The sequence below is a fragment of the Crinia signifera genome, chromosome 3 (genome assembly GCF_055691185.1).
Source record: "Crinia signifera chromosome 3, ASM5569118v1, whole genome shotgun sequence".
In the NCBI taxonomy this organism is placed as follows: Eukaryota; Metazoa; Chordata; class Amphibia; order Anura; family Myobatrachidae; genus Crinia; species Crinia signifera.
Genome location: NC_139219.1, coordinates 67027111 through 67054268, shown reverse-complemented (window position 1 = coordinate 67054268; position 27158 = coordinate 67027111). Strand labels below are relative to the sequence as shown.

The 27158-nt window shown below is 43.9% G+C and overlaps 1 protein-coding gene across 1 annotated transcript in view; it reads left to right on the top strand.

Annotated features, from left to right (window-relative positions):
* The first annotated feature begins 4096 nt into the window (after window positions 1–4096).
* The window catches only part of SLC24A3 (solute carrier family 24 member 3), a 376099-nt gene continuing 353037 nt past the window's right edge, over window positions 4097–27158 (top strand). Inside the window, exon 1 of the mRNA XM_083175935.1 lies at window positions 4097–4656. Within this exon, the coding sequence (XP_083032061.1) occupies window positions 4449–4656 (208 nt within the window). The 5' untranslated portion in view covers window positions 4097–4448. The remainder of the gene's footprint in view (window positions 4657–27158) is intronic.

Here is a 27158-nt window from a genome sequence, read left to right as displayed (position 1 = left end):
TCCAAAGCTATATCCATACACTATACCTACCTAAGAAAAATCATTGATCACTCTACAATAAAAGGGGGAATGTCTACTTGGCTAACCCACTTCCCCTCATTAGACATATCACAACTTCAAAAGGGTCTTCTTTACTCCCGACAGACCCTCAATGCCAGCATGCACACACAACTTTTTCTCAATATATACCATAACTCATACCTATCCCCTATTAGAAGGTACCACATAGGACCTTCTAATGCTCATACTTGCCCAAAATGCCACGTGGAAAAGGCAGACAACTTCCACTGTCTGTGGGCTTGCCCAATAATCCGCTATTTTTGGCTTTTAGTAAAACGTTATGCGGAGGCCAAATTAATTACATTTGTCCCTATGAACCCAGAGTGGGCAATTCTAGGCATATTTGACCCGGACCTGCGTATGACGAAAGAAAGCAAAAAACTTTTACTGGCCTTGAGTGCCGCGGGAAGAAAGACTATCCTTCAGAGTTGGATTGATCATACACCCCCACAATTCCCCCTATTTTTAGCAAAACTCCACTTCTTATTCAGAATGGATTGGATAGAAGCTGTTGTAGATAGAAATAAATATGTAGAAAGGTTCTTCCTTCTGTGGGACTCCTACATACCCACCTTACCGCTTAATACAAGAAAAATGATACATGCTAGTTTGAAATCGACCACATTTAAAACGACACTTGTTCATGAATACTGTCCCACAGCGTCTGATACCACTTTAACACCAAAACGCCGGGTTGGGATTTTGGACCCGGCTCCAACCGGGGTGCGACCCAGTTTACACCAGCGCCCCCCCCTGGCATAATGCTGGGCTTGTGACATCGGCAGAGGCAGGTCCTGAGCCAGTGCTTGGAGATGAAATCATCTCCAAGCACCTGGAATCCATTAGCCGGGACCCCCGCGACGCCAACTGACACACTGGCGGCAAACCCAGCTCTCTGGAAAGCTGCTGGAGTGCCCCCAGCCTCCATCTATAAGATGAATGGATGCCGCACACAAGCATCCATTCATCTCCTTCCTTGTTCTGCTGCTGTCTGCATAGTATAGCAGACAGCAACGGAGGCTGTATGCACCCCGTGCCCAATCTCCAGACTGACCAGAGAATGCTGCTGTCAGGAGGGATGAGCTCCCCCATTGGTGGAAACGGAACTCGGGTTGAATGATCCGGGTTTACCCGTTTACACTGCCCCGGAACCCGGGTCTTACCCATGTTTAGCCTGGAACATTTCCCGTGTTGAACTACCGGGTAACCGGACCCACGTTATTTTATTTTACCACATTTACACCAAGCACTGACCCAGGTTGACTCAACAATAACCCGGGTTTATGCTTTGGTGTAAATAGGAAACGACTGAGCATTTCCATATTTTTCTGGCATTTTTTCAGTAAAATTATTTTTACAGTAGGAATATAAGAATCTCACAACAATACACTAAAATAACAGTCCTATTATTTTATGACAGATATTTATAGTATTTATTTATATTGTCAGTGTGTCATGAAAATTAGCTTTTGTGCAATTTGTGCGATGAAAATGGAATGCCACATTCCAGCCCACTGAAGTACACTTGTATCCCATTGAGGCAGCATATGATGCAATTAGGTACGCAGCCCAGCACTGCTAGCCAATTTGTTTTACGCGGTGTGTTCCACTGTAGAGTGCTGATTTATAAATAATGAGTAATAAGAATCACTTGTACATTTCTGTTATTAAATCTTTAATACTGCAGTGAATATACAGTATATTGCAGAAGACATTTCATATGTCATTCACATATGATGAGCGCACACAGTATCAATCATTTGATAGGTGTCAGAGTAGAACGGTTTGTCAGTGTGATAAAATTAACCAAATAAAATGAAAAAAAAAAAAAAATGCCTAAGAACAATTGAGATGAGCATATAGTAAATGTATTGTTGGTTAGAGCATAGAAGGTTGATGCAGTTGACCATTGTATGTTGGCATAGCATGTCTTGGGTGTTTATATGCCTGTTTTCTGCAGATGTTTTAAATCTAGTATAGGGTAGATGATGTTGGTGATTAGCAGCAAACTGAGCAAACACAGTACAGACAGGAGCACCATAAACTGTGTAAAATTCTACATACAGGCTGCAGGCAAGTATGAATAAGGTCATAGCTACAATAGGTGTAGGGAGTACAGATGCTATGGTGCCCAGTCAGGGACGGCGCCCTGGCACTCACCTGCTCCGGGGGGGGGGGGGGGGGGGGGTGATGCGGCCGCCACTGCTCTGGAAGGGGCTGGTGGGTGATGCGGCCGGTGCTGCATTGCTCCACGGGGTAAGGGGCTGGCGGATGATGTGGCGGCAGATTCAGGGGGGGGACCTGCTCCCAAGTGCCGCCCTCAAGTGGCCAGCGCCCCAGGCAAATGCCTAAAGCTGCCTAGTGGTGGCGCCGGCCTTGGGCCCAGTGCTGAGAGCGGCCCACAAACCCTGTCAAAGTTGCATGTGTCGTATACATGTAACTTTGGGTGAAACACAGGGCCCTAGTAAAGGCCTTCGACACATTTTGTTTTTGCTCTGGGTAATAGCAAATATCCAGAAAAGAGAAAATGTAATTTTTCACTTCACAGTTTATACACATTGTGACAGAACACGTGAATTCATGGGCATATATATATGTATATATATATATATATCTATAGCACTACAGTGTGGCATTATGTGTACACGGTGCATTTCTACTGTGTGGCATAACATGTATAAGAGATATTAAAGTGTGGCATAATGTGCAATAAGGGGCTCTTCTGTGTGATACAATCTGTATAAGGGATACTACTGTGGTGTAATGTGAATAACAGATACTGCTGTGTGGCGTAACATGAATAAGGGGCAGAAGTGTGTGGAATAAAGTGTAGGAGGGTTACTACTGTATGGTGTAATGTGAATAGATGCACTACAATGTGTCATAATGTGTATAGCGGACACTATTGTGTGGCATAACATTAATAAAGGGTACTACTGTGGAGTGTAATGTGAATGTTACTGCATTGCCCCAGGTTACAAAAATCCTGTATTTTTCCTTATTATGCCACCTTCATACCCAGCGGAGCATTAAGTTGGGGTCAAAATGATGCAATCGTCATAAAAAACATGTGACATTGATTCCTCCCTTCCTCATCGGACCGCAATTCACTGCATTATACTCCCTGTTATAGAGGGAATATGGTCACTAGGTCGACACTATGACAGTCGACATACATTAGATCGACAGGGCTTAGGAGGACATATGCAATAATAGGTCCACATGGCTAAGGTCGACGGTTGACACAAGCATTAGGTTGACAATGAGAAGTTCAACAGTCAAAAGGTCGACATGAGATTTTCACATTGTTTTAGCCGACTTGTGCTGACAGGCAGTATTTCATACCCTACCATACACTAGGGCACGAAGGAAGAATATAATAGTGCGTGCAGCACAGTGAGGCACTGCGTCCATTTGAGGGGAGGTGGTACACTGTTACGGTGTCCATGCCGACTTACGTTGACTTACGACCTTAACCTATTTCATGTCTTGACCTAAGCCCTGTAGACCTTTAGTGGTCAATGTACTGTTGACTCTATTGACCCATACCCTTAGAAAGTGGTCTGAATGAGGTAGGGCTGCCTACTCTTTAATGGGTCTGGATTACTCCCCCAAAACATGGGAGACTTACGGAGATCTCATTGGAGGGTAGGTAAGTCAGGACACTGGCACATTGACACAAGGAAACATTGACCTGCTAGTCCTAATTCTGTAACGAACAGCCATCTTACCCCACCAGGAGCAATAACCAAAATATGCCAACCTGGCACTGGGTATACTTATCAAGAGGTGGCCCATAAGCACTGGCAGAAACAAGCACATGGCATGGCAAGGGAAGAAACAGGACATGTGCATTGCCGGCTCCCAGGGACAATTTCCGGTGGGTAAATGCCCCTGTACTGCAGTCTGTGTTGGGGCGATGCTGCACGTCACATATATGTAACCCAGATATTACAGTCCCTATGGTCAGTACTAGCAAAAGAGAAGAAAAAAAAAAGCCACATAAACCTGGGAGGGGGTAGGACTGAGAAGCGGGGCGGGGAGTGGAGGAGAAGCCTGGGGAATTGGCAGCAGCAGCAGCTATGGGTAAAGTTTGAGCAGTGAGCGCTGCTCTCGTGCTGATCGCTCCCTTTGTGTGTCCGTGTCACCCGCTCTCCCGGGGATCTGTCATCGGGCAGCGGCTCCGTGCACTCATCACCCAACGGCTCAGCCCGGAGCCCTCTGCCCGCACCATGCCGGCGCTCTGCTGCGCTGTGACCAGCCGCGTGTAGCCGGGCGAACAGAGAGGAGGAGCAGCAGCAGCTGCTGAGTGCCCCGATCACCCTACACCGTGCACAGACAGTACCGGGAGAGTCAGCGCTACTTGTTCTTCTCACAGTGCTCCCTGTATGGATGTGACCATGGACTCGGGGAACACGCTTGGGCTGGTTCGGAGGGAGCCGTGCCAGTCCTTCGCCCTGCCAGGGATGCTGAAGAACAGGCACCGGAGGAGCAGGACCCGCAGGAAAAGGAAGGAGCTGCTGCTGGGGCAGATGTGCTTCATGGGGTGCCTCATGCTGGTCGGCTCCTCTTTCTTCCACTGGGTTGGACATTCGGGTGAGTTTCCGACCTTGCCTGGCATAGTGCTCACTTGGAGTCCTGACATTGGAGGGTGCATGGGGCATTAACCCATTCCTGGCCAGGGGGAGACACTGCTTCAGAGATGCCATCTAAGATATTTAATGGTGTGTTTACTTGGCAGTGTCACGGTTAATGTAGGCAGCAGGGACAAAGGGCATAGCGTGTGTTTGATGAAGCAGCATGGTACCCACAGTTTGGGGCCGCTGCCTGTCCAGCATCAGCTACTTGCCAACATATGGTCAGTGGGAGATGCTTTGTAAGTGAGTGACATGGAGTGTGCTGGTTTGTTTCTTCAGCTGAACAAGTCATTTGGTTTGGCCATTAATACAGTTTTGAAGTTGTGTATTTATGCACAGTGGATGTTTGCCTGACTTGTACTGTAGGTGTGTATCAGCCTGGCATGGACTGCAGCTTTATACCAACCTGGCTTGTACTGTAGATGTGTATCAGCCTGGCATGGACTGCAGCTTAATACCAACCTGACTTGTACTGTAGGTGTGTATCAGCCTGGCATGGACTGCAGCTTTATACCAACCTGGCTTGTACTGTAGATGTATACCAGTTTTACATAGACTGTAGCTTTATGCCAGTCTGGCTTGTACTGTAGCTTTATACCATTTTGGTTTGGACTGTAGCTTAATACCAGCTGGTATTGCAGATTTGTACCAGACTGGCTTCTACTGTAACTTTATACCAGCCTGGCATGTTCTGTAGCTTTATACCAGACTGGATTGTACTGTAGCTTTATAGCAGCCTGGGGTGGACTGTAGCTTTATACCAGCTTGGAATGTACTGTAGCTTTATATCAGCCTGGCATGGACTGTAGCTTTATACCAGCTTGGATTGTACAGTAGCTTTTATACTAGCCTGGACTGTACTGTCACTTTATAACAGCTTGGTTTGAACTGTAGCTTTATACAATACTGAATTGTACTGTAGCTTTATACCAGCTTGGATTGTAGCTTTTGACTAGCCTGGACTGTTCTGTAGTAAGTACAGTAAGTAGGTAAGTACAGTAAGTAAATAATAGATAATTAACAGCTTGGTTTGAACTGTAGCTTTAAACAATCCTGGATTGTACTGTAGCTTTATACCTGCTTGTTGTGGACCATAGCTTTATACCAGCCTGGCTTCTACTGTAGCTTTATACTAGCCTGGCTTCTACTGTAGCTTTATACCAGCCTGGCTTCTACTGTAGCTTTATACCAGCCTGGCTTCTACTGTAGCTTTATAGTAGCCTGGCTTCTACTGTAGCTTTATACCAGCCTGGCTTCTACTGTAGCTTTATATTAGCCTGGATTATACTGTAGCTTTTATGCCAGCCTGGACTGTACTGTAGCTTTATACAAGCCTGGGTTGTACTGTAGCTTTATACCAACCTGGCTTTTACTGTAGCTTTATACCAGCCAGGATTGTACTTCAGCTTTATACCAGCCTGGATTGTACTGTAGCTTTATACCAGCCTGGATTGTACTGTAGCTTTATACCAGCCTGGATTGTACTGTAGCTTTATACCAGCCTCGATTGTACTGCAGCTTTATACCAGCCTGACTTGTACTGTAGCTTTATACCAGTTTGGGTTGTACTGTAGCTTTATACCAGCCTGGATTATACTGTAGCTTTATACCAGTTTGGGTTGTACTGTAGCTTGCTACCAGCCCGGATTGTTCTGCATTTTTATACCAGCAAAAATGCAAGTTTGTTCAAATTAAACAGCAACATGTTTTAATTAATTGTCATGAAGCTGTTGCTTCTTGTGGTCAGGGCACTGTTTGGCAAATCCACTATGACAGATCTGACAGAGATTTAACCATGTTGTTACCACAACCATTATTAAAAGTAGATTAACCTAGGATCTCTTTCACCATTGTTTTTTTTTCCCTGTTTAAGCTGCAATATTCATCATGACAGCACACAATTGTACAATGCAGTGTGCTTACCTTGCAGGCACATGACCAAAATGTCCTCATGTTGCTTGCATTGGGAACTTTGCGCTGCATTCGTAAAGCTGTGTCCTGCTACAGCAAATCTCCAAATTTGTTTTCTCAACAAAAATACACTTTTCTTTTTATTATATGTTTGGTGCAGTTATATGAGGTAAAATGAATAAAACAATCCCGATTTGCTAATTTATGTATGCATGCTCAATGTGATGGCATCTGTCACATAGATAGATACACATTTGTGAGTCTGTGTCTTTTGGGGACAATGCGGAATTCCCAGTGCTACAAATACTGTTATTTCCAAGAAGGAGATTCATGTTGACATGGATTGCTGAGGGAAGTGGAAGATTGACACTGAGTCAGTGGAAAAGAGTCTTGTGAACAGGTGATCTAAGCTGCAAAGACTCTGTATTAGCAAAAAGCAGCTGGCTTTCCGAAAGTCTAGAATCACGTTGTCTCCCAGCCAGAAAGAAATTGTAGGTTTAATATTAAAATAATTTGTGTAACCTTGTGGTTGCAGTTTAATGGCATTTGGGGGCAGGTGTAGAGGAGCCAGCTTACTGGTGGGGAACCCACAGGAGTACTATCAGATATAAGTGGTATGAGAGGTCTAAGTTACCTATGGCTCGCCAGCTATTAGCCACAATTCTTAAAGGTTGCCATCAGAGGAATTTAGGCTCGACAGCTGAAAAAAACATGGTCTCCCGGCCAGTGTTCCCTCTAAGCTGTGCGCATGTGCGCGCGCACACAACTCGACAATCGTGCGCACAGACATTACAATAGAGCGCACAAAGCAGCAGTGGTCCCTTTTTACAGTTGTGGACTCAATTAATGTGTGTTTCACCCATTAACTACATTGTGTGCTGTGTTTTGAATGTTTAAATGTTTAATATCATTTTTAAGTAAAGTTAACACAAATGCTGAACGTCATTTTTCAGTTATATATAATTGACGCACAAAAATTAAAATTTCCTTCCAAAGTTGCACAGCCAAAATCTTTTGCCGCACACAACCTTCGTAAAATTAGAGGGAACATTGCTCCCGGCCATTGTCCTATATAACACATTCATGGAGATTGCAAAAAATATTACAAACAGTGGGGGGTGGGGGGTGGACTTATTTAAATACAAGGATTCATCCAGCATCAATCAGATGCATGAAAGAGACATCAAACAAAACTAATTAATTACAGTTGTTTGTCTAATCACAGACGCTCATGGCTTCATGCAGTAAAGTGGTATAGTTAAAAGTTCAAAGTGGTCCATGATGTAGATGGGGAGAGGTCTGCTGCCAGTGGCACATACTGGGTATGGTAATGTGAACCTATATTGTAATATTGTCAAAGGGAAAATCAGTCTATAGAGTGTTATTTTATATGGAGATTTTATTTATGTTGCCCTTGAATTCAGTTATGTAGGTGATGTTTTATGTGTATAGACCTAAGCTTATCTGTGGTTGTGAACAAGAGTGCTGTTAATGAACAAAGCCGCTGAAAGATTAGGCTGTACACAGGCAGAGGTGTATTGCTTTAAACTTTGCACATGTTCCATTTGCCCCACCTGCAGTACAACATGCTTTTGCCCCAAAGATTTGGCTTTTGAGATACCTTACTTACTTACTGAGTAAAGTCCCATACACAAGGGCCCTTCTGAACGATATATTTTACTTTATCGCCTAATGTGTACACTGAATATCATTAACGATGAGCACTCCCGCGTATCGTTAACGACCTTGTCCTACATGTTCTGACACAGAAGGTCCTCATTAACTATGGCCATGCACCTCCCTGCCATTGCTACCTTCCCCACCAGTATCTGCAAGCGTTCATGCACTTTCTGATGCTGGCACCAAGCCAGGTCCCTGCTGCCGCCAATATCGTCGTCGTCAGGGTATCGGTAAGTGTGTATGGGGCTTTACCCCCAGAGTCATTACACTATTTTAACGAGACCTGATAAGATTTATAATCTCCTTATGATGCTATTACAATCCAGAATTTCCTGAAGAAAGAGATCCATAACTTCTTTGAGCGATGATTAGTCACTAGCAGATTACCATTAGTTTGCTGATAGTTACTGCATTAAATATACTAGCACACACACAAACACACACAGACACACACACCATGTTTTGCACAAGGTTGCTGCATGCGAGACCTATGAAAGCAAGGGTTTGATTCATAATAAGCTCTTGTGGAATGCTGACATGCTGTTTATAAAATATTGGCTGCTGTTCATAGTTTTGTGATATGTGGGCAGAACAGGGTATATAGTTTAGCTGAACTTCTGCAACACTGCCAAAACATTGCTTAGTATTTACATAACTATGACCAGTCACTTTGTACCATGTGTAATAATTGCTCTCTATATATAATCCCAATTAAGACTTACGTGCTGTATTTAGAAGACAGGATCGTTTTAACCAACATATTGTTCAGTGCTGCGGATGGTGTCTAATTGCTGTCCATTTAAACAATACATTGGAATTGTTTAGTTTAGGGTTAAATACTTTATTTCATCTTTATTATATAGACTCAAACAAATTGGTTCTGAAAAAAAAACCTAGTTCAAACTGTCAAAACCTTGTACTTTGTCTCTCTTGAACAAAGTGTGTTATCTTAAGTCTTCCCTGCAGAATTGTGTACTTTAGTAGTTGTGCACCATAGAACACCATTGACTTTTAATGCTACATGAAGACACTGTGTGCACAAGTCTATTTGCCTACATCCTTTTGGACTGTCAGTGATAAAACAGATTTAATAGTGTTTGAGACTCTACTTACATCATTTTGAACTATCTTTGGAGTCGATTCAATTCAGCACGCAGTGAAAAGTGCCAGGTAGGAAGGTCCTGGAGCTATTCAATTTAGTGTGCTGTTAATTTGTAGAATGCGGGTACTAATGACTGGGTGTTAGTTTCAAGAACCGTCAGTCTCAGACTTAAGTGCATGGACATGATTTTGTTTGCTCTCTACGCTAAGGGATGAAAACAGCACCGCATCATCGGTTTAGTCAGATTTCTGCTCGCTCCACAGGTGGCATAGCCCTCCTGAATTGAATAGCTCCAGGACCTCCTTTCCTGCACTATTCACATTTTGTGGAATTGAATTAACCCCATAGAGCAGTGGTCAGGGAACTCAGTCCTCATTACCCCACACAGTGCATGTTTTGCTGGTAACCCATCAGGTGCACAGGTGTACTAATTACTCACAGACACATATTATAAGGTCCGCAGGGGGAGTTAATTATTTCACTTGCGATTCTGTGAGGAGACCTGCAAAACATGCACTGCGTGGGGTAATGAGGACCGAGTTCCCTGACCACTGCCATAGAGAATCTCTACTGAATACAATTAAGCTGTGTGTAAAACCCATTGGGGGAGATTCTCTAAGCTAGAAATGCGGTAAAAACCCTGTTATCAGGGTTTTTACCGCATTTCGGGATGCTGTAAGCATGGGATGCTGTAAGCAAGGGTTAAAATCTGGCGATGCCCCATAGAAGCCAATGGGCTTCTACCGCATCCCACCGCCGCCCCGCAACGACCCCCCGCCGCCCCGTTTGGACCCCCGCCGCCCCCTCAAGAGCTGTGCTGCCTGGACCTGTGACCTCCTCCCTGCACTGATCCTCTTCCGGGTGCAGCAAGGAGGAGAGCCCGGCGCAGCAGCAGCAGCGCCGGGTGTGGGAGGGAGGGCGGAGCCGCCGGGACCTGCTGGGACCCGGCGACTCTCACCGCAAAGGACAGCTCTTAACGCAAGAGCTGTCCTTTGCTATAATTATCGCATATGTTACAACATATACGATAATTATAATTGCGATGGGCGGCGAAGGGGGGCGGAGATTCTTAGAGAATCTCCCCCATTATATGATATATCCGTGGCTCTCATTTATTTTCTCTTTGGGTTCCCCGTGGCTGCACCTTTGTGTTATTTATACCCCCACCATTTAAAGAAAAGAATGTGTTTAATAATATAATTATTATTTTGCAAATATTAACATTTCTAAGAAAACAAATAAAAAATTAACAATTAGACTCTATTCCACATGTGCGTTCTCAGTATTTTATTTTAAATTATGTTCTTATAATTAGAGGGATAAAGATTTTCATTTTTTAACATCAGTTTTCTATTATTTTGTTGTTTTGAATTAGCTAGAAATGGATAAAACATTCTGTACATTAGTATGCATTCATTATCACAAGTTGAGACATTGGGGGCGCTGTCTCAGATATTATACTTTTATTCAGGAAAACCAGTGATCATGGCACTGTATTTTCCTGTGTGTTATCAGGGGAGTTTAAACCTCTAATACACTAAAGGCCCATACATGCTAGTCGATATTGGTCATAATATCATTCAGAATGGGCTTTCTGAACGATATTGTTAACAATATCCTCCAGTGTGTACTCTGTGCATCATTAACGATGGGCGCTCCCGCACATCCTTAGCGACCCCCTCCCTCGTCATGCATGACCGCTGTTCCCCCACCACGGTCACCCCCTGCATGTGCACTTGACGATGAGGCCCCCCCCCCTCCCCCAACGGTTCCCGACAATGCCTATATTGGGGTCGGCAGGCTCAGCGTAGTGTATACGGCCCATTAGTTGCTGCCGGCCTACCAATAAAATGTCATGGTCTTAAGTCCCATACACAAGATGATTAGCTCCGCCAGCGATATCGACATCCAAACTAATGATTTTGGTAATGATATTGTTCAGTGACGTCACCTGGCAACCGCTCCATACATGCAGTCGTTGATGATCTAGTCAAATTGAGCTGCAGACGATGGAGGACAATGTTAACGTCTCGTAGGTGCGCGCATCAAACTAAGCGATATTACAAACGATGTTGCCCAGAAAGGCCAAAATGAGCGATATCATTTGTAGTAGCGCTTAGTGTGTAAGGACTGTAACTGTCACAGACTTTACTCCTAGTGGAGAACCACGTTTATAGATATATATATATATGTACTGTATATATATATATATATATATATATATATATATGTATATATATATATATATATATATATATATATAGGTCAAAGAACATTGATGCACACCTTTAGGAGCAATAGAACAAGTGCTGTGGCCACATACTGATGATCAATAATGTAAAGAAAGAAGCCAGCACATCCGAAATCCTTTTAAACAGGAAAAAAGTCTTTTATATTCAACACGTGAAAAACGACATCACAGGTCTCCATATAGGCGATACAGCAAATTCAAGCATGGATATACTTAGTTTCACAGGAATGAAGTCAGCCATGGAGATCTTGGAAGTGGGTAACTCATGCCCGACGGCCGTTTCGGTGGGGTCTCACCGTCATCAGGAGCATGAGTGAACCATTCCCCAAAACAGATATATATAGGGCAAACAATCATGATTAATTACACATACCTGGACCAAACAGGGCGGGAACACATCGTTGCGCTGCACGTCTGTACCAGCCAGTCTCCGAGTGCAGCCTGTGAACCATCACGTAGGAGACGGCAAACGCCGGTCACCACGTGGGTCCAAGGGGCGGCTACCTCGGGCTCACACTGCAGGCGTCATCACACGTGACGTAACAGCTGGAAGGGAACTGCCCCCAGCAGCCGTGCGTCACCATGGAGACCGCCAAACAATGCGTCTCCTGTAGCATAACAGTTACTGAGACGGCGGTGAACAAATACAATCATCCACCGCCGAAACTTGGCTGTATCTGCATAGCAGGACACGGCTACATGTATCAGACAGTGCACACTGAATCTGGACCTAAGATCCAATGTCAGTGTGGTCAGACATGTAATAGGTATAAGACGGAGTGCACACTGTTAGTTCCCCCTATAGGTTCACAGGTGAGTATAGCACGGTCGACATGATAAAATGATGACATGATAGTTTGGCATCCAAATATAACTGAAAAAAGTGCAAAGTGAAAGCAATAAAATTGCAAAACAAAAGATACATATATCATACAGTAATAGGCAAAATGAACCAAAATTTCATAAGAAGCAATGAAAGGAATGTTCCTCATTGAGTCCATTAGGAGAGATGGAGTTCAACTGGTGAATCCAGTAACTTTCACGCTGTAGTAACAAAGTCCCACGATCCCCTCCTCTCCTTAGTGGGGGGATGTGATCTATAGGGAGAAAGCGAAAGTCCTTCATCGTATGATTTTTTTCAGAAAAGTGCTTGGCCACCGGAGGAGTAGTGGCATCAGTGGAAATAAGGGCTTTTTTAAGTGACGAGCGGTGCATGGCAATCCTTTCTTTTAGTGTCCGTATCGTCTTGCCAATGTACACCAGCTTGCATGTGCAGATGATGGCATAGACAACATAACGGCTGTCACAATCCAAATGATGTTTGATCGGATAAGAGTTGGAAGATCGCGGATCTTGGAAGGTAGGTGTAGCAATTAAGAACTGGCAGTTCACACACTTGGCACATTTGAAGCTGCCATTTTTGGGTGTTAACCATGTTCTGGTTTTTGGAGGCAACAAGTCAGACTTGGCAACAGTGTCTTTGATATTTTTCGACCTTTTATAGCAGAACATGGGGGTCGATTGGCAAAAGTGGCACATGGTTGGATCAAGTTGCAGAATATGCCAGTGTCTGAGTATAACTTCCCGGATCCTTTTAGAAGCAATAGAGTACGTGCTGACAAAAGTCATCCTCTCTGCAACACTATTTTTAACCGTAGGTGTTAAAGCATTGGTCTGTGACAAACCCAAACAGTACTGAATAGCATCCTCAATCTCATGCTGTGAATACCCTCTGTCAATAAACTTATTGCCCATAACAGTTAAGGCAGCGGTAAGCTCATCATTGTTAGAGGTGATTCGTCTTACTCTGAGTAGTTGCGACAATGGCAACCCACGCTTAAGGGGGGCGGGATGAAAGCTATCCGCTGCCAAAAGTGTGTTTTTATCGGTGGGCTTCCTAAAGACCCTAGTGGATATCATACCATCAGAGACATCAACACTAACGTCTAAGAAACTAATACATTTCTCACTGAATGCTAAAGTAAAACGAATAGAGGTGGGGAGAGTGTTTAAGTGGTCGACAAAGTCTGTCAGGAGTTTGGGTCCACCAGTCCACACCATAAACAGGTCGTCAATGTAACGAACATAAAAAAATATCGAAGATGAAAAAATTGTATTTGACATGATGTTCTGATTTTCATACATGTGCATAAAAAGATTGGCGTACGATGGGGCCATATTGGACCCCATCGCCGTGCCCTGTAGTTGTAGATAAAAAGAATTTTCAAAAAGAAAATAATTTTTGGTTAAAACAATTTCCATCAGTAACAAAAGATAATTGACATTGGGACCCGTATAGTGTGGACTGGCGGAGACCAAACTCCTGACAGCATCCAATCCCTCTCTATGTACAATGTTTGTGTACAAACTAGAAACATCAAGCGTTACAAGTAACGCATTGGTAGGTAGGGGACCAAGCAATTTAAGTTTCTGAATAAAATCAGTTGTGTCTCGTAAATAATAAGCAGTATTTTTGACTATAGGTTGGAGCCAAAAGTCTATATACTGAGAAAGCAGCTGGCAGATAGACCCGCAGGAAGACACAATCGGTCGACCGGGGGGTTTTATAAGGGTCTTGTGTACTTTGGGTAACACATACAGAATGGGTGTGCGGGGGTGTGATTGTGTTAAAAAAGCAGCAGTGGCATCATCAAGCCAACTGTTACACACTCCCAATCTAATGATGGAATCCACCTCTTTTTTGTATGCGTAAGTGGGGTCATAAGTCAAAGTTTTGTAGCATGTAGTATCGGCCAACTGTCTTTGAATTTCTGTCACATAATCCTGTCTGTTAAGTATCACTATACCGCCCCCCTTATCGGCAGGGCGGATAGTGATACTTGTATTATCTCTAAGATTTCTGAGGGCAGAATTTAGCTTAGGGGTTAGATTGGAAAAAGACGTTTTTTGCTGATGCATGAATTTAATGGTGTCCCTTTTAACCAGGTTAATAAACACTTCAATAGAAGAATTAGAACACGGAGGTTCAAAAGTGCTATGTGGTTTAAATTGATTAATGGGTCTATCAGGTGTTGGGTTTTTTGAAAAGAAGTCTTTAAGTTTAAGTAAGCGATGAAAGCGAAATAATTCTACCTCAAAATCAAAAGGTCGCTGTTTAAAAGTCTTGACGAAGGAGAGCCCCTTCTCCAAGACTTCCAACTCGTCGGCATTCGGTGTAAAGTCAGATAGATTAAAGATTACTTGTTCCCTCTCCTGTTGTAACCCCGCCCTGACTGTTTTTTTTCTATTGTTTCTACCCCTCCTGCAAGGTCTTGTTCTGGGTTTTGCTTGTGTTTGGCCCTGGTTAGGCTGCCCTTGGGAAAAACCCGCTTCTGTGGTTGATCAGAGTCAGACGCAGAAGTGTGGGTGTCAACGTCGGAGAAACCCCTATCTGTGCGACTGGCCTGTCTTCAGCCGCTTTCTCAGTATATAGACTTTTGGCTCCAACCTATAGTCAAAAATACTGCTTATTATTTACGAGACACAACTGATTTTATTCAGAAACTTAAATTGCTTGGTCCCCTACCTACCAATGCGTTACTTGTAACGCTTGATGTTTCTAGTTTGTACACAAACATTGTACATAGAGAGGGATTGGATGCTGTCAGGAGTTTGGTCTCCGCCAGTCCACACTATACGGGTCCCAATGTCAATTATCTTTTGTTACTGATGGAAATTGTTTTAACCAAAAATTATTTTCTTTTTGAAAATTCTTTTTATCTACAACTACAGGGCACGGCGATGGGGTCCAATATGGCCCCATCGTACGCCAATCTTTTTATGCACATGTATGAAAATCAGAACATCATGTCAAATACAATTTTTTCATCTTCGATATTTTTTTATGTTCGTTACATTGACGACCTGTTTATGGTGTGGACTGGTGGACCCAAACTCCTGACAGACTTTGTCGACCACTTAAACACTCTCCCCACCTCTATTCGTTTTACTTTAGCATTCAGTGAGAAATGTATTAGTTTCTTAGACGTTAGTGTTGATGTCTCTGATGGTATGATATCCACTAGGGTCTTTAGGAAGCCCACCGATAAAAACACACTTTTGGCAGCGGATAGCTTTCATCCCGCCCCCCTTAAGCGTGGGTTGCCATTGTCGCAACTACTCAGAGTAAGACGAATCACCTCTAACAATGATGAGCTTACCGCTGCCTTAACTGTTATGGGCAATAAGTTTATTGACAGAGGGTATTCACAGCATGAGATTGAGGATGCTATTCAGTACTGTTTGGGTTTGTCACAGACCAATGCTTTAACACCTACGGTTAAAAATAGTGTTGCAGAGAGGATGACTTTTGTCAGCACGTACTCTATTGCTTCTAAAAGGATCCGGGAAGTTATACTCAGACACTGGCATATTCTGCAACTTGATCCAACCATGTGCCACTTTTGCCAATCGACCCCCATGTTCTGCTATAAAAGGTCGAAAAATATCAAAGACACTGTTGCCAAGTCTGACTTGTTGCCTCCAAAAACCAGAACATGGTTAACACCCAAAAATGGCAGCTTCAAATGTGCCAAGTGTGTGAACTGCCAGTTCTTAATTGCTACACCTACCTTCCAAGATCCGCGATCTTCCAACTCTTATCCGATCAAACATCATTTGGATTGTGACAGCCGTTATGTTGTCTATGCCATCATCTGCACATGCAAGCTGGTGTACATTGGCAAGACGATACGGACACTAAAAGAAAGGATTGCCATGCACCGCTCGTCACTTAAAAAAGCCCTTATTTCCACTGATGCCACTACTCCTCCGGTGGCCAAGCACTTTTCTGAAAAAAATCATACGATGAAGGACTTTCGCTTTCTCCCTATAGATCACATCCCCCCACTAAGGAGAGGAGGGGATCGTGGGACTTTGTTACTACAGCGTGAAAGTTACTGGATTCACCAGTTGAACTCCATCTCTCCTAATGGACTCAATGAGGAACATTCCTTTCATTGCTTCTTATGAAATTTTGGTTCATTTTGCCTATTACTGTATGATATATGTATCTTTTGTTTTGCAATTTTATTGCTTTCACTTTGCACTTTTTTCAGTTATATTTGGATGCCAAACTATCATGTCATCATTTTATCATGTCGACCGTGCTATACTCACCTGTGAACCTATAGGGGGAACTAACAGTGTGCACTCCGTCTTATACCTATTACATGTCTGACCACACTGACATTGGATCTTAGGTCCAGATTCAGTGTGCACTGTCTGATACATGTAGCCGTGTCCTGCTATGCAGATACAGCCAAGTTTCGGCGGTGGATGATTGTATTTGTTCACCGCCGTCTCAGTAACTGTTATGCTACAGGAGACGCATTGTTTGGCGGTCTCCATGGTGACGCACGGCTGCTGGGGGCAGTTCCCTTCCAGCTGTTACGTCACGTGTGATGACGCCTGCAGTGTGAGCCCGAGGTAGCCGCCCCTTGGACCCACGTGGTGACCGGCGTTTGCCGTCTCCTACGTGATGGTTCACAGGCTGCACTCGGAGACTGGCTGGTACAGACGTGCAGCGCAACGATGTGTTCCCGCCCTGTTTGGTCCAGGTATGTGTAATTAATCATGATTGTTTGCCCTATATATATCTGTTTTGGGGAATGGTTCACTCATGCTCCTGATGACGGTGAGACCCCACCGAAACGGCCGTCGGGCATGAGTTACCCACTTCCAAGATCTCCATGGCTGACTTCATTCCTGTGAAACTAAGTATATCCATGCTTGAATTTGCTGTATCGCCTATATGGAGACCTGTGATGTCGTTTTTCACGTGTTGAATATAAAAGACTTTTTTCCTGTTTAAAAGGATTTCGGATGTGCTGGCTTCTTTCTTTACATTATATATATATATATATATATATATATGTTTATTATTCCCAACTTAGAGAAGTTTGGTGAAATGTAGTAATTATTGTATATACATTTCTTATACTAGAACCATGGTTTCAAACTCATGGCCCTCCAGCTGTTTATAAAATCTGTGGCAGGGCATGCTGGGATGTATAGTTCCACAACAGCTGGAGGGCCATGAGTTTGACACCACTGTACTAGGAGAAACATGTATGTCATAGTACAGGTATATCATTACATGTTGACTAAGCCACGTACATGTCCCCAAATAATAACAATAATTAAAATAGATGTCCAACTTTGTCATAATTATAGTCTATGTTTATTAGAAGTGTTATAGGTGTATATGTTGATATAATGCCCTACCCCGCTTTAAACAGTTCAGCTTATTCTAATTTGGAACACATATATCAAAACTGGGAGAGAGATAAATCAGAGAGAGAGAGAGAAAGTACCAGCCAATTAGCTCCTAGTTGCTACTGTATGTTACGGCGGTATGACAATTACAGTAGGAGCTGTGTGGTGGTTTATTTCCGTTCTCTTTATCTCTCTCCAAATCTTAGTATCTAGACCTCAGAGCACCAAACAATCAATATTGATCTTATTACTAATGGGGACATGAGTACTACAGTATATTGCCATAATAAGCACCGATCAGAATTCTCAGGAAGGGCCCAGTGTTTCTTGGTGATTGGGCCACCCACTCAATGATGACCCCTAAATAACATGGAGCACTGATTATGAGTGTTAGAATGTGCCGAGCACAGCAAAGCACCTTGCACTAAGCATGCCCAGTGATACTAGTGCAGAGAGGGGACTACATGCTCAGGTGTCGACATTACACACAAGTGAAAAACTCATGTTGACCTTTTCCAGTGTCTTCCTTGTGCATGTTGACCTTTTGTGCGATTGACTATGACATTGTCTGGGCGGGATGTACTAAGGGGAAGATGCAGTAAAACCTTGTTTTCGGGGGTTTTACCGCATTTTCTAATGTACTAAGATCCGTCCGCCCTGACTTCGCAAAGCAGCCTCTGTGCTGCTCCTCCTCCCCCAGCTGCATGTCACAGCCGGGGATGTCCTTCCGGCTGCAGGGGGGAGGAGGAGGCGCCGGGGACCGCCTCAGAGCCCAGGAGGTGACGTAGACCGCCCGCACACCACATCACAGGTATCGCACCGCGATGCTAACCGCATATGTTAGTACAGTAATTCCAGGTGCGACCGTATATCAGATTTAAGTAAGTGGAAGTGATATGAAGACTAGTTGTGATCATAATGGTCTCATGTACAAATAAAAGTATAATGTGATATAGTTTTACTCGTTTTATCCCATTTGTTCCAAAGGGAGCAGATACAATGCATTTTTAGTAATCCAAAGTCTGATTTTTTAACTACATGGTAGGAATAGTGGTACTGGGGGCCATGGTTTATACCCCTTTCACATCACAATGCAGGGTCATAACTGGCATTTTATACAGTACATGGGTCATACCCCGCCGGAGACCCCTTTCAGACTGTCGAAACCACAGACATGTGCCAAGTCGGTGCTTAGAGATGAGACCATCTCATTCTCTACGCGCCAGCCTTGCCTTTGTCACTGCACCGTGACCCAGAATGCACCTTTGTTTAACTTTGGTTCCTACCTGAGTTGAAATGCTGGGCCTCTCTTTCCCCAGGTTTTTTTCCACTGGACCCTTTCAGACTACACCAAAACCTGGTTTCTTGCTGGTAGTGTGAAAGGGATAATACATGTTACAGAGTTAATTGGGTTTTCCAGCTTCACTTGATGTGTTTTCGTTACACATGCCTTCTGAGCTTTATACACCGGTTTTATCTTTATTGCTTTCTTCTATATTTTGTATTTTGAAACCTTTGATTTCCCCATAGCATCAAATATAAACAATTCTTTGTCATGCAGCAAATCTATTCAACAAAGAAAGAATCTAGAAGAAAGCAGTGTATTAGCAAAAGCTGTAGAAGAGTTTGTACAGTGTGGTGCAGTGTAATGATGAGTGTTGTTCGTAGTGAGCTGTGTATATGCACAGCAAGCTGCTCTGACAAGGGCAAATAGAAATTGAGTGGTACTGTACTAAGTGTATCAAAATGTCATTATGGAGGAGAAGCGGTATCAGTGTTGTTATCTACTGTATGTTGATACTGCTTCTACCTAATGTATGAAGAAGAAGAAGACGTGCTACCAGATAGCATGCCTGTAGCAGGGGGCAACGTAGGAACAGTCAACAGTGCTGACTGTTGCAACACCTGCAGCTATTCATATTGAAGGTGTGGTTGCCCATACATCGCAGCAGGGGCAGTGCTGTCTGGGATACGGTCGTATTGTCGACCCGACTTAGGTCGACAGTCATTAGGTCGACACCGTTGAGTCGACAGGCAACAAGGTCGACATGGTTCTATGTCGACATGGATGAAGGTCGACATGGGGCAAGGTCAACATGGTTTTAGGTCGCGAGGTCGACATGAGTATTTTCACTGTTTTTCGAGCCGACATGTGCCGACAGGCGGTATTTCATGCCCTACCATCCACTAGGGTGTGGTGGGAGAATAAAATAGTGTGCCGAGCGATGCGTGGGGCTGCAGTTGACTTTCGGGTAAAAAAAATGAAAAAACCATGTCGACCTTGCGGCCTGTCGACCTAACCCATGTCTACCTAACGCATTTGTTGACCTAAACCCATGTCGACCTTGTCCCATGTCGAGCTACACACCTGTCGACCTAGAACCCTGTCGACCTTGCTGCCTGCCAACGGTGTTGACCTAATGACTGTCGACCTAAGTCGGGTCGACAATACGATCCACACCCGTGCTGTCACTGGCGGCGGTGGCGTCTATTTTGCAAGATATACCGCATGCGCAGTGGAGCGCTTCGGCGAATATCGTCCGAGGGGGGGGGGGGGAGTTTTCACTGTTAATACATCTCTGTGATACTACTTCCTGCTTCACCTCAGTAAAGTAGCAAAGCAGGAAGAGTCATAGTGGCACGATCCTTACAGCTATAGTACATTTACCCCTGAGTGTTTTACCTACAAAGGTGAAGGGTTGATGGGTGGCACACAGGTTGGGAAAACATTTCAAACAACAAAACAAAACACACTGCAATGGGCAAGCAAAGCAGATACATCCTACATGATAATAACATGCAAATAACTCTGGCCGTGATTCAGGTTGGGTTGTTACGAGCCAAAGTTGAAACAGGGTCCGATAATGCTGGTCTGCACATGCATATCGGTTACAATACGCATGTGTAGACCCGCAGACATTCGCACACAGCGATGAGGACAGAGGGATTACAGGGGGGGGGGGGGATGGGGACGCCCACCATTTCCTGGGGGTTCGTACAAAAACGGTGGGTGCGTCCAGAAAACACTGGGCGTATCGAAGCCTGCTCGGGGCGGATGGCTAACGTTTCAGGACGAGAAGGCCCTGTTGTGGTTATCCTACATTACATTATAATAGCCATCACTTTGGGTCATATATTTATGTGTTTTTTAACTCATGTGTTCCCAACTCATTTAGAGGGATCCCAACATCTTCCCAATATGGTACCACAAGAATCAGCGCACCCTCCAACTACTGATCCTCGCCATGCCTGTCGGAACAGTGATACACAGACGGGTTTTAGCTATTATATTTATTGGTAGTAGCGCAACTCATGACAGGAGGGTTAATCTAGACCAGAACAAACAGAATTCCGCCAGTACACTGCAAAAGGTCAGCAAAACAGACTGACATCCTACATATATAAAAGCAGAGATCTCAGAAACATACGACCGCAAATAAATGGTAAGCCACCAGCCACACCGAGATGTCAATGGTCCTCCACTACATGATAATAGCACCTACTTTGGGTCATATGTCTATGTAATTACAGGTCACATAGGTTAATAGGAGACACATTAACAGTCCTTTTCCTGTAGTAGGTGGGTCATTTGTAGTGATCATTTATATGTAATAAAACAGCCCACACTATATTAGTTATCTTCCTCCTACATATGTGCATGCTGAGATGCAGCTGTACGTGGTGTACTCTTATTTTATGTCCTAGTTATGGACAGTTTAAGTAGCACTGGGCGATGCAGAGATACCAGCTAGCTTTTACAATTCCCTTTAAAGGTCTGAATTCAGGCTCAAAATCGTAGCTGTCAGGTCTGCTGTAAGATGATGACTCCATATTACGCAGGTGGGGAACGTAGAGCTGTCCATGACATTGATCTGGAAGACATCACGTACAGCGCTCACACATGTATAATGCTTTCACAGTGCACTGAGCTGTTCTGGTTGCTGTATCTTGAAAGTCTCTGAGATTTCTTTGTGAATATATATATGATAATGGGCCCTTACCCAGCATGTTCCAATTAATTGTGTCACCTGCAAGTATTTTTTTTAAAGATAGGTTCAAAGAATATCTCCGTAAAATTCAACTTACTTCATTATAATACACATTATGCTAATGTGAGTATAGGGGTTCATTTAGTAAGGCTTCTAAAAATGAAACGAGGGGATGTTGCCCAGAGCAACCAATCAGAATGTGTCTATTATTTTCTAGAATTTGATTGGTTGCTATGGGAAACATCACCTATTTCAAATTTTAGAAGCTATAGTAAATTTACCCTATGGGGTTTATTTACTAAGATGGGAGTTCTAATGCAGGTGGGATGTTGCCCCTAGAAACCAATCAGATTCTTTCTATTGTCTTCTAGAAGGTGCTAAATAAATAAGGAGTAGAATCTGATTGGTTGCTGTGAGCAACATCCCCTCTTTAATGGGACTCCCGTATTAGGAAATAAAGCCCTACAACACTAAACATTATCTAACAATGGTGATCTTTCATGTGATTGCTGCATTGTTGTCATGCAGTGTAGTAAATGATCACAACACTTCATGTTGTCTCCTGCCCTGTGCCCTCATATGCTCGTGGTACAGTATATAGCATCCTGTATAATTATTCATTTTTAAAAAACGACATTGTTGACACGTTGGTCATGTTGATACATTGGTTGGCCCGCCATTGTACTGGCAGAGTGGGCGATTCAGGTAAGTATACACAATGGGGTTTATTATGGTTGATTTGCGAGTCAACCTAACCCCACCTTGCGAATGGTGGTACGCCGGCCCCCCATTCACAAGGCGCGCACGTTCGCACAGCATGCAAATGGATGTTTTACATAAACATTTATATCCTGCAGAGTATCACCCACATCATTCAATGGTCATCGACCATCGAATGATGTGGAACGTGCACGCATATGTATATATCCGGTGATGTCAGCCGCCTGCGCCCATGTCACAGCCACAATAGCATGAGAACGGCCAGCGTTCTCATGGGAACGCCCATGAAACTCTGGCCATTCCCATATGCTAATGGTGCTGCCCCACGCCCCTCTCTGCCCGCTGTCCTGGGTGCGTGCACCCAGCGAACAGACTGCAGTGGGTGCACGCACCCGGCATTTGCACATGCGCAGAAATGCGCATGCGCGTTAATAAAACATCAGTCCCCGTGTGAACGAAGCACTGATGCGAAAGGACCAGATTAAGGTCCAATGTGCTGGTCGGGACACCCAGCTGGGTGGGCATATGAATCTGTCTGCCTAGTTATGACGTCCGTCCCTGCAGCAACTGTTCTGGTGGCTGGCAGACTGCCCAGACACACAGCCAGATGTGCTGATATATCATTAGCTGTATCAGCCATTGGCTCTGTTGTACAGCCAACACAATATGTATGTGAACAATGTATTTGTTTTATTTAATCTGTTTGACCTGTCATGAAAAATGTTTAGTACTATAAATTATTACCTGTTAAACCCAAATTTAAATGTTTTAATCATTGCTGTCCAAATATGCATGTCACAGCACCATCAGTGTTGGCCTATAGCATGGTATGACTGGGCAGCAACCTGAGTCTGACGTTAAGGTCATCAAAATTATTGTTATTTAACCACCACACAAAGGTTAAAACAATCAAATACCACTGTCCTTCATTTCCCACAGTTGTCCACAGTTATCCTCCCACCAGTTCCATAGCAAGCAGATCTGTAAATAAAGTCTACCGTCTGAAGAGATGAAGAACACCATAGAGAGGCAAGATAGTCCAAAAATGATTTATGGTTGACTTTTTGGCATCGACTTATTGATTGTCAACCATCCGTATATCATCTCTTTGATCTAATTGAGGGACTTAATATAGACTTTTGAAGAGACTATGGCAATGGAATGTGTTCAGCATCCTGGCGGATGGGATGCCGGCAGTCACAATACTGATGTCGGAATCCTGACTACCACCGCCAGGAAACCAGCGCCAGAATGCCACCATTGATGAGGATGCCAGTGTAAGAGTCCCGACTGACGGTATTCCCAAACACATGTGTGCAGGGAGCCATAGCGTAAGGTCAGGGTGGGTGGGAGACTTGGGATTAGGCACTAAGGGGGGATTTAGGTTGCGAGAGCGCAGGGTTAGGGATAGGCTGCATGGAGTGAGGGTTAGAGTTAGGCTACAGGGGGTGTTAGATTTAAGTGGCGGGGTATGAGGGTTAGGCACTAGTAAGTAGGGTTTGGCGGGGGGGGGGGGTTATAGTTAGGCTGTGGGGAGGCAGGATTCCCTACATCAGGATGCCGGTGTTCTGACCGCCGGCATCCCCACCGCTGGCTATCTGTATATATCCTGTGGCAATCCATGCGATGCATCCCATTGTGGTGGAATCAGACATATAGAAGGTGATATGTTCAGAGGATAAGGAGACATATTTATTATTAAATAAAAAAATACATTTTTCTATAACTTTTATTTCACTGCAGCTATTTGCAAAAGCAGTGGCAAAGGATTGACAGTGACAAAAGAACAACACAAGCAATGTCAACCTTGTGCATGACCTTTTGTCAATATCGACACTGCATGTCAACCTTTTTGTGAATGCTGACCTTTAGTCAATGTCGTCCTTGTGCATGTTGACTTTTTGGTGCAGACTTATTGACTGTCGACCTAGACATTGTCTGCCAGCCATCCTGATACCATAATTGTGTGGAAACAGATGTTTCTGTATGAATATCAGGGGGATACTTAGAATATGCTCCAAAGTCTTGGGTTCTTTGTTTGTTTGTTTTGCATTCTGCTGCGTATTTGTAAATTCTGCATTCTATCGAATCTATAATTTTGTAAATAGAGCTGGAACGATAATGGTGTCATTTCATTCTGCCCTTTAGTGTACAGTAGTTGTTATATAATAAGGGCGGGATGTATTAATATACATCGCCGCCCGCTGCGATGCTAGCGCATATGTATTAACATATGCAGCTAGCATCGCATTGCAGTGACGTAGGCCCCCCGCGATACCTGTAATGTGCAGGGGGTCTCCGTCACCTCCCTGTGCGCCTCTTCCTCCACCTCATGCCAGCTAAGCAGACTGTCCCTGGCGCCTCCTCCTCCCCCCTGCAGCCGGAAGTACGTCCGGCTGCATTGCTAGGGGGAGGAGGGGTTTACCTTCCGGGTCCAGGAGGACCTGCAGGAAGGTAAGCCAGAGGGCGGGGGAGAGGGGCTCAGCGGAGGCGGCAGATTTGCGGCGGGCGGCGATAAAAGCCCATATGCTTCTATAGGGTATCCAAAGGTGGCGATACCTATTCCTGAAATGACGCGGTGGCCAATTATTCGTACATTAAAAAACAGGGTTTTACCGCATTTTTAGCTTAGTACATCCCGCCCTAAGTGAGATGTATGGGATGAAAAAAAGACAGAAGGGCAAGGGCAAGCCAAGAGTGGCTTATAAATGACAAGGGGAATTCTGAGTAGCTTATAAATGACAAGGGGAATTCTGAGTGGCCTATAAATGACAAGGGGACTTCTGAGTGGCCTATAAATGGTAAGGAGACTTCTGAGTGGCCTATAAATGATAAGACAAAGTCTCGGCTGTACAATAAAGGTCAGACACCACTGGAGAAATGTGCAGATTCCGCATCCAAAAGTGAATATCCTGCAGAAGAGGCCTGAAAGTGTGGCTCATCTCTGTTTTCTGCTTATTCACAGGAATTCAGTCTCAGCAGTTTATGCTTGGCGCAGAATTCCTCATGTAGCCTCGCCGTCTCAGCTACATGAAGAGCAGAAACATGTACTTGGTTACAAATTATACGTCTGGCTATGCTTGTAAACATGAAATGAGATTTCAGTGGAAATAATATAGCTGTCACTCCCTAATCTACCTGTTATCTTATCTCAGATTCACTTTACCCTTTATAACGGCCATCCTAAATCTAGAGGTAAAACGGGACAGTAAATACACCCGTAAATACTGTGATGTTGATGGCGGGTTAGGCTCTATCAGTTTGGATTTTGGGAAATACGAAATGATAAATGTATTTGGCCATCGATGGTCATCACCTAACCAAGCTTGAGGCCTTGATGGCTGGGTCTTTCTGATTGTATATGGCCAAAGCAGAGCTTTTATAAGTGGAGCAAACATTATTAGCAAATTGCCTGATCTGACAGCTAAGTTACCTTATACATATCTGTTCTAGTGAAGCTGAACATATAATGCGATGCTTGTGCGATCCTCTAGTGACCAAACTGTATTGTCCAATCATATAGATTGTCCAAGCAAAGGCTTTGGATTGGTGTCATATTGGGCATAAATATGCAGCAATGCTACGGAAATGTAAATAAATATACAGCTGGGAGTTATGGTATAGTGGATCAATGGTGTCTAGACTATTTTATGGTCTACCATGCTTAGTCGAACGCGTCTAGTTAGACAAAGACAGTTGACCGCGACTAGATCTTCAGCAATGAAAGTTAGGTTGACGGAATCGTGATCAACAGTTATCAGGACGACACAAGTTTTTCCTTTTTTTGGTTGCTATGTTGACATAAGTCAGTATGGACCTCAAATAAGTGCACAGTGTCCCCTCGCTATGCCCGGAACACAATTATAATCTAACTCTAAATGTAAATTGGACATGTTTTAGATCCGATTCGATGCACGTCCCCGCTGGTCAGGATTTGAAAACAACCCCTTCAACTGGGTACAGATCGTGATCGGATTGTAATCAGATCGTGAGCAGATTGTGTGCTCCAACAGATCGTGCGACTATCTGCTTATGATCGTTCTGGTGTGTACCCCACATAACACTCGCTGTGCTCAATCTGTGATTTTATGGAACTAATTGAGACCTGATTGCAGGGCAAATTTGTTTGCAAATTGGGAAATACCATGAGTGCAGCAGGTGGGGCAAATGTAACATGCACGGAGAGCTAGATTTGGGGGAGGTGTGTTCCAACTAATGGGATGATCATTGGACTAACCGACCCTCCACCTTGAGAGATAAGACCACTTATCTTGAAAAAACTAAGGACTTTCTCTTTGTATATACAGGAGGAAAGTATTTCGTTCCATTTGTTGCTACACATTTTTTTTGCACTCACAATTAACGTAGAATGCACTTGTAGCACTTTTTGGATTTTAAATTAGCACCTTGATTGTTTTTGGCATCCACTTTTTCACAATTGTGGGTTGTTGGTGTTAACCCTTATCGAGTTTCAAAGACTTCCCATAGGCTGACATTCAGGAACACATCTCACTTTTCTTTTGAGCATATACGATATATCGCATGTGATCCTGCTGCCCGGGAAGGTCCTGGGTGGCTCAAGGAGGGGAAAA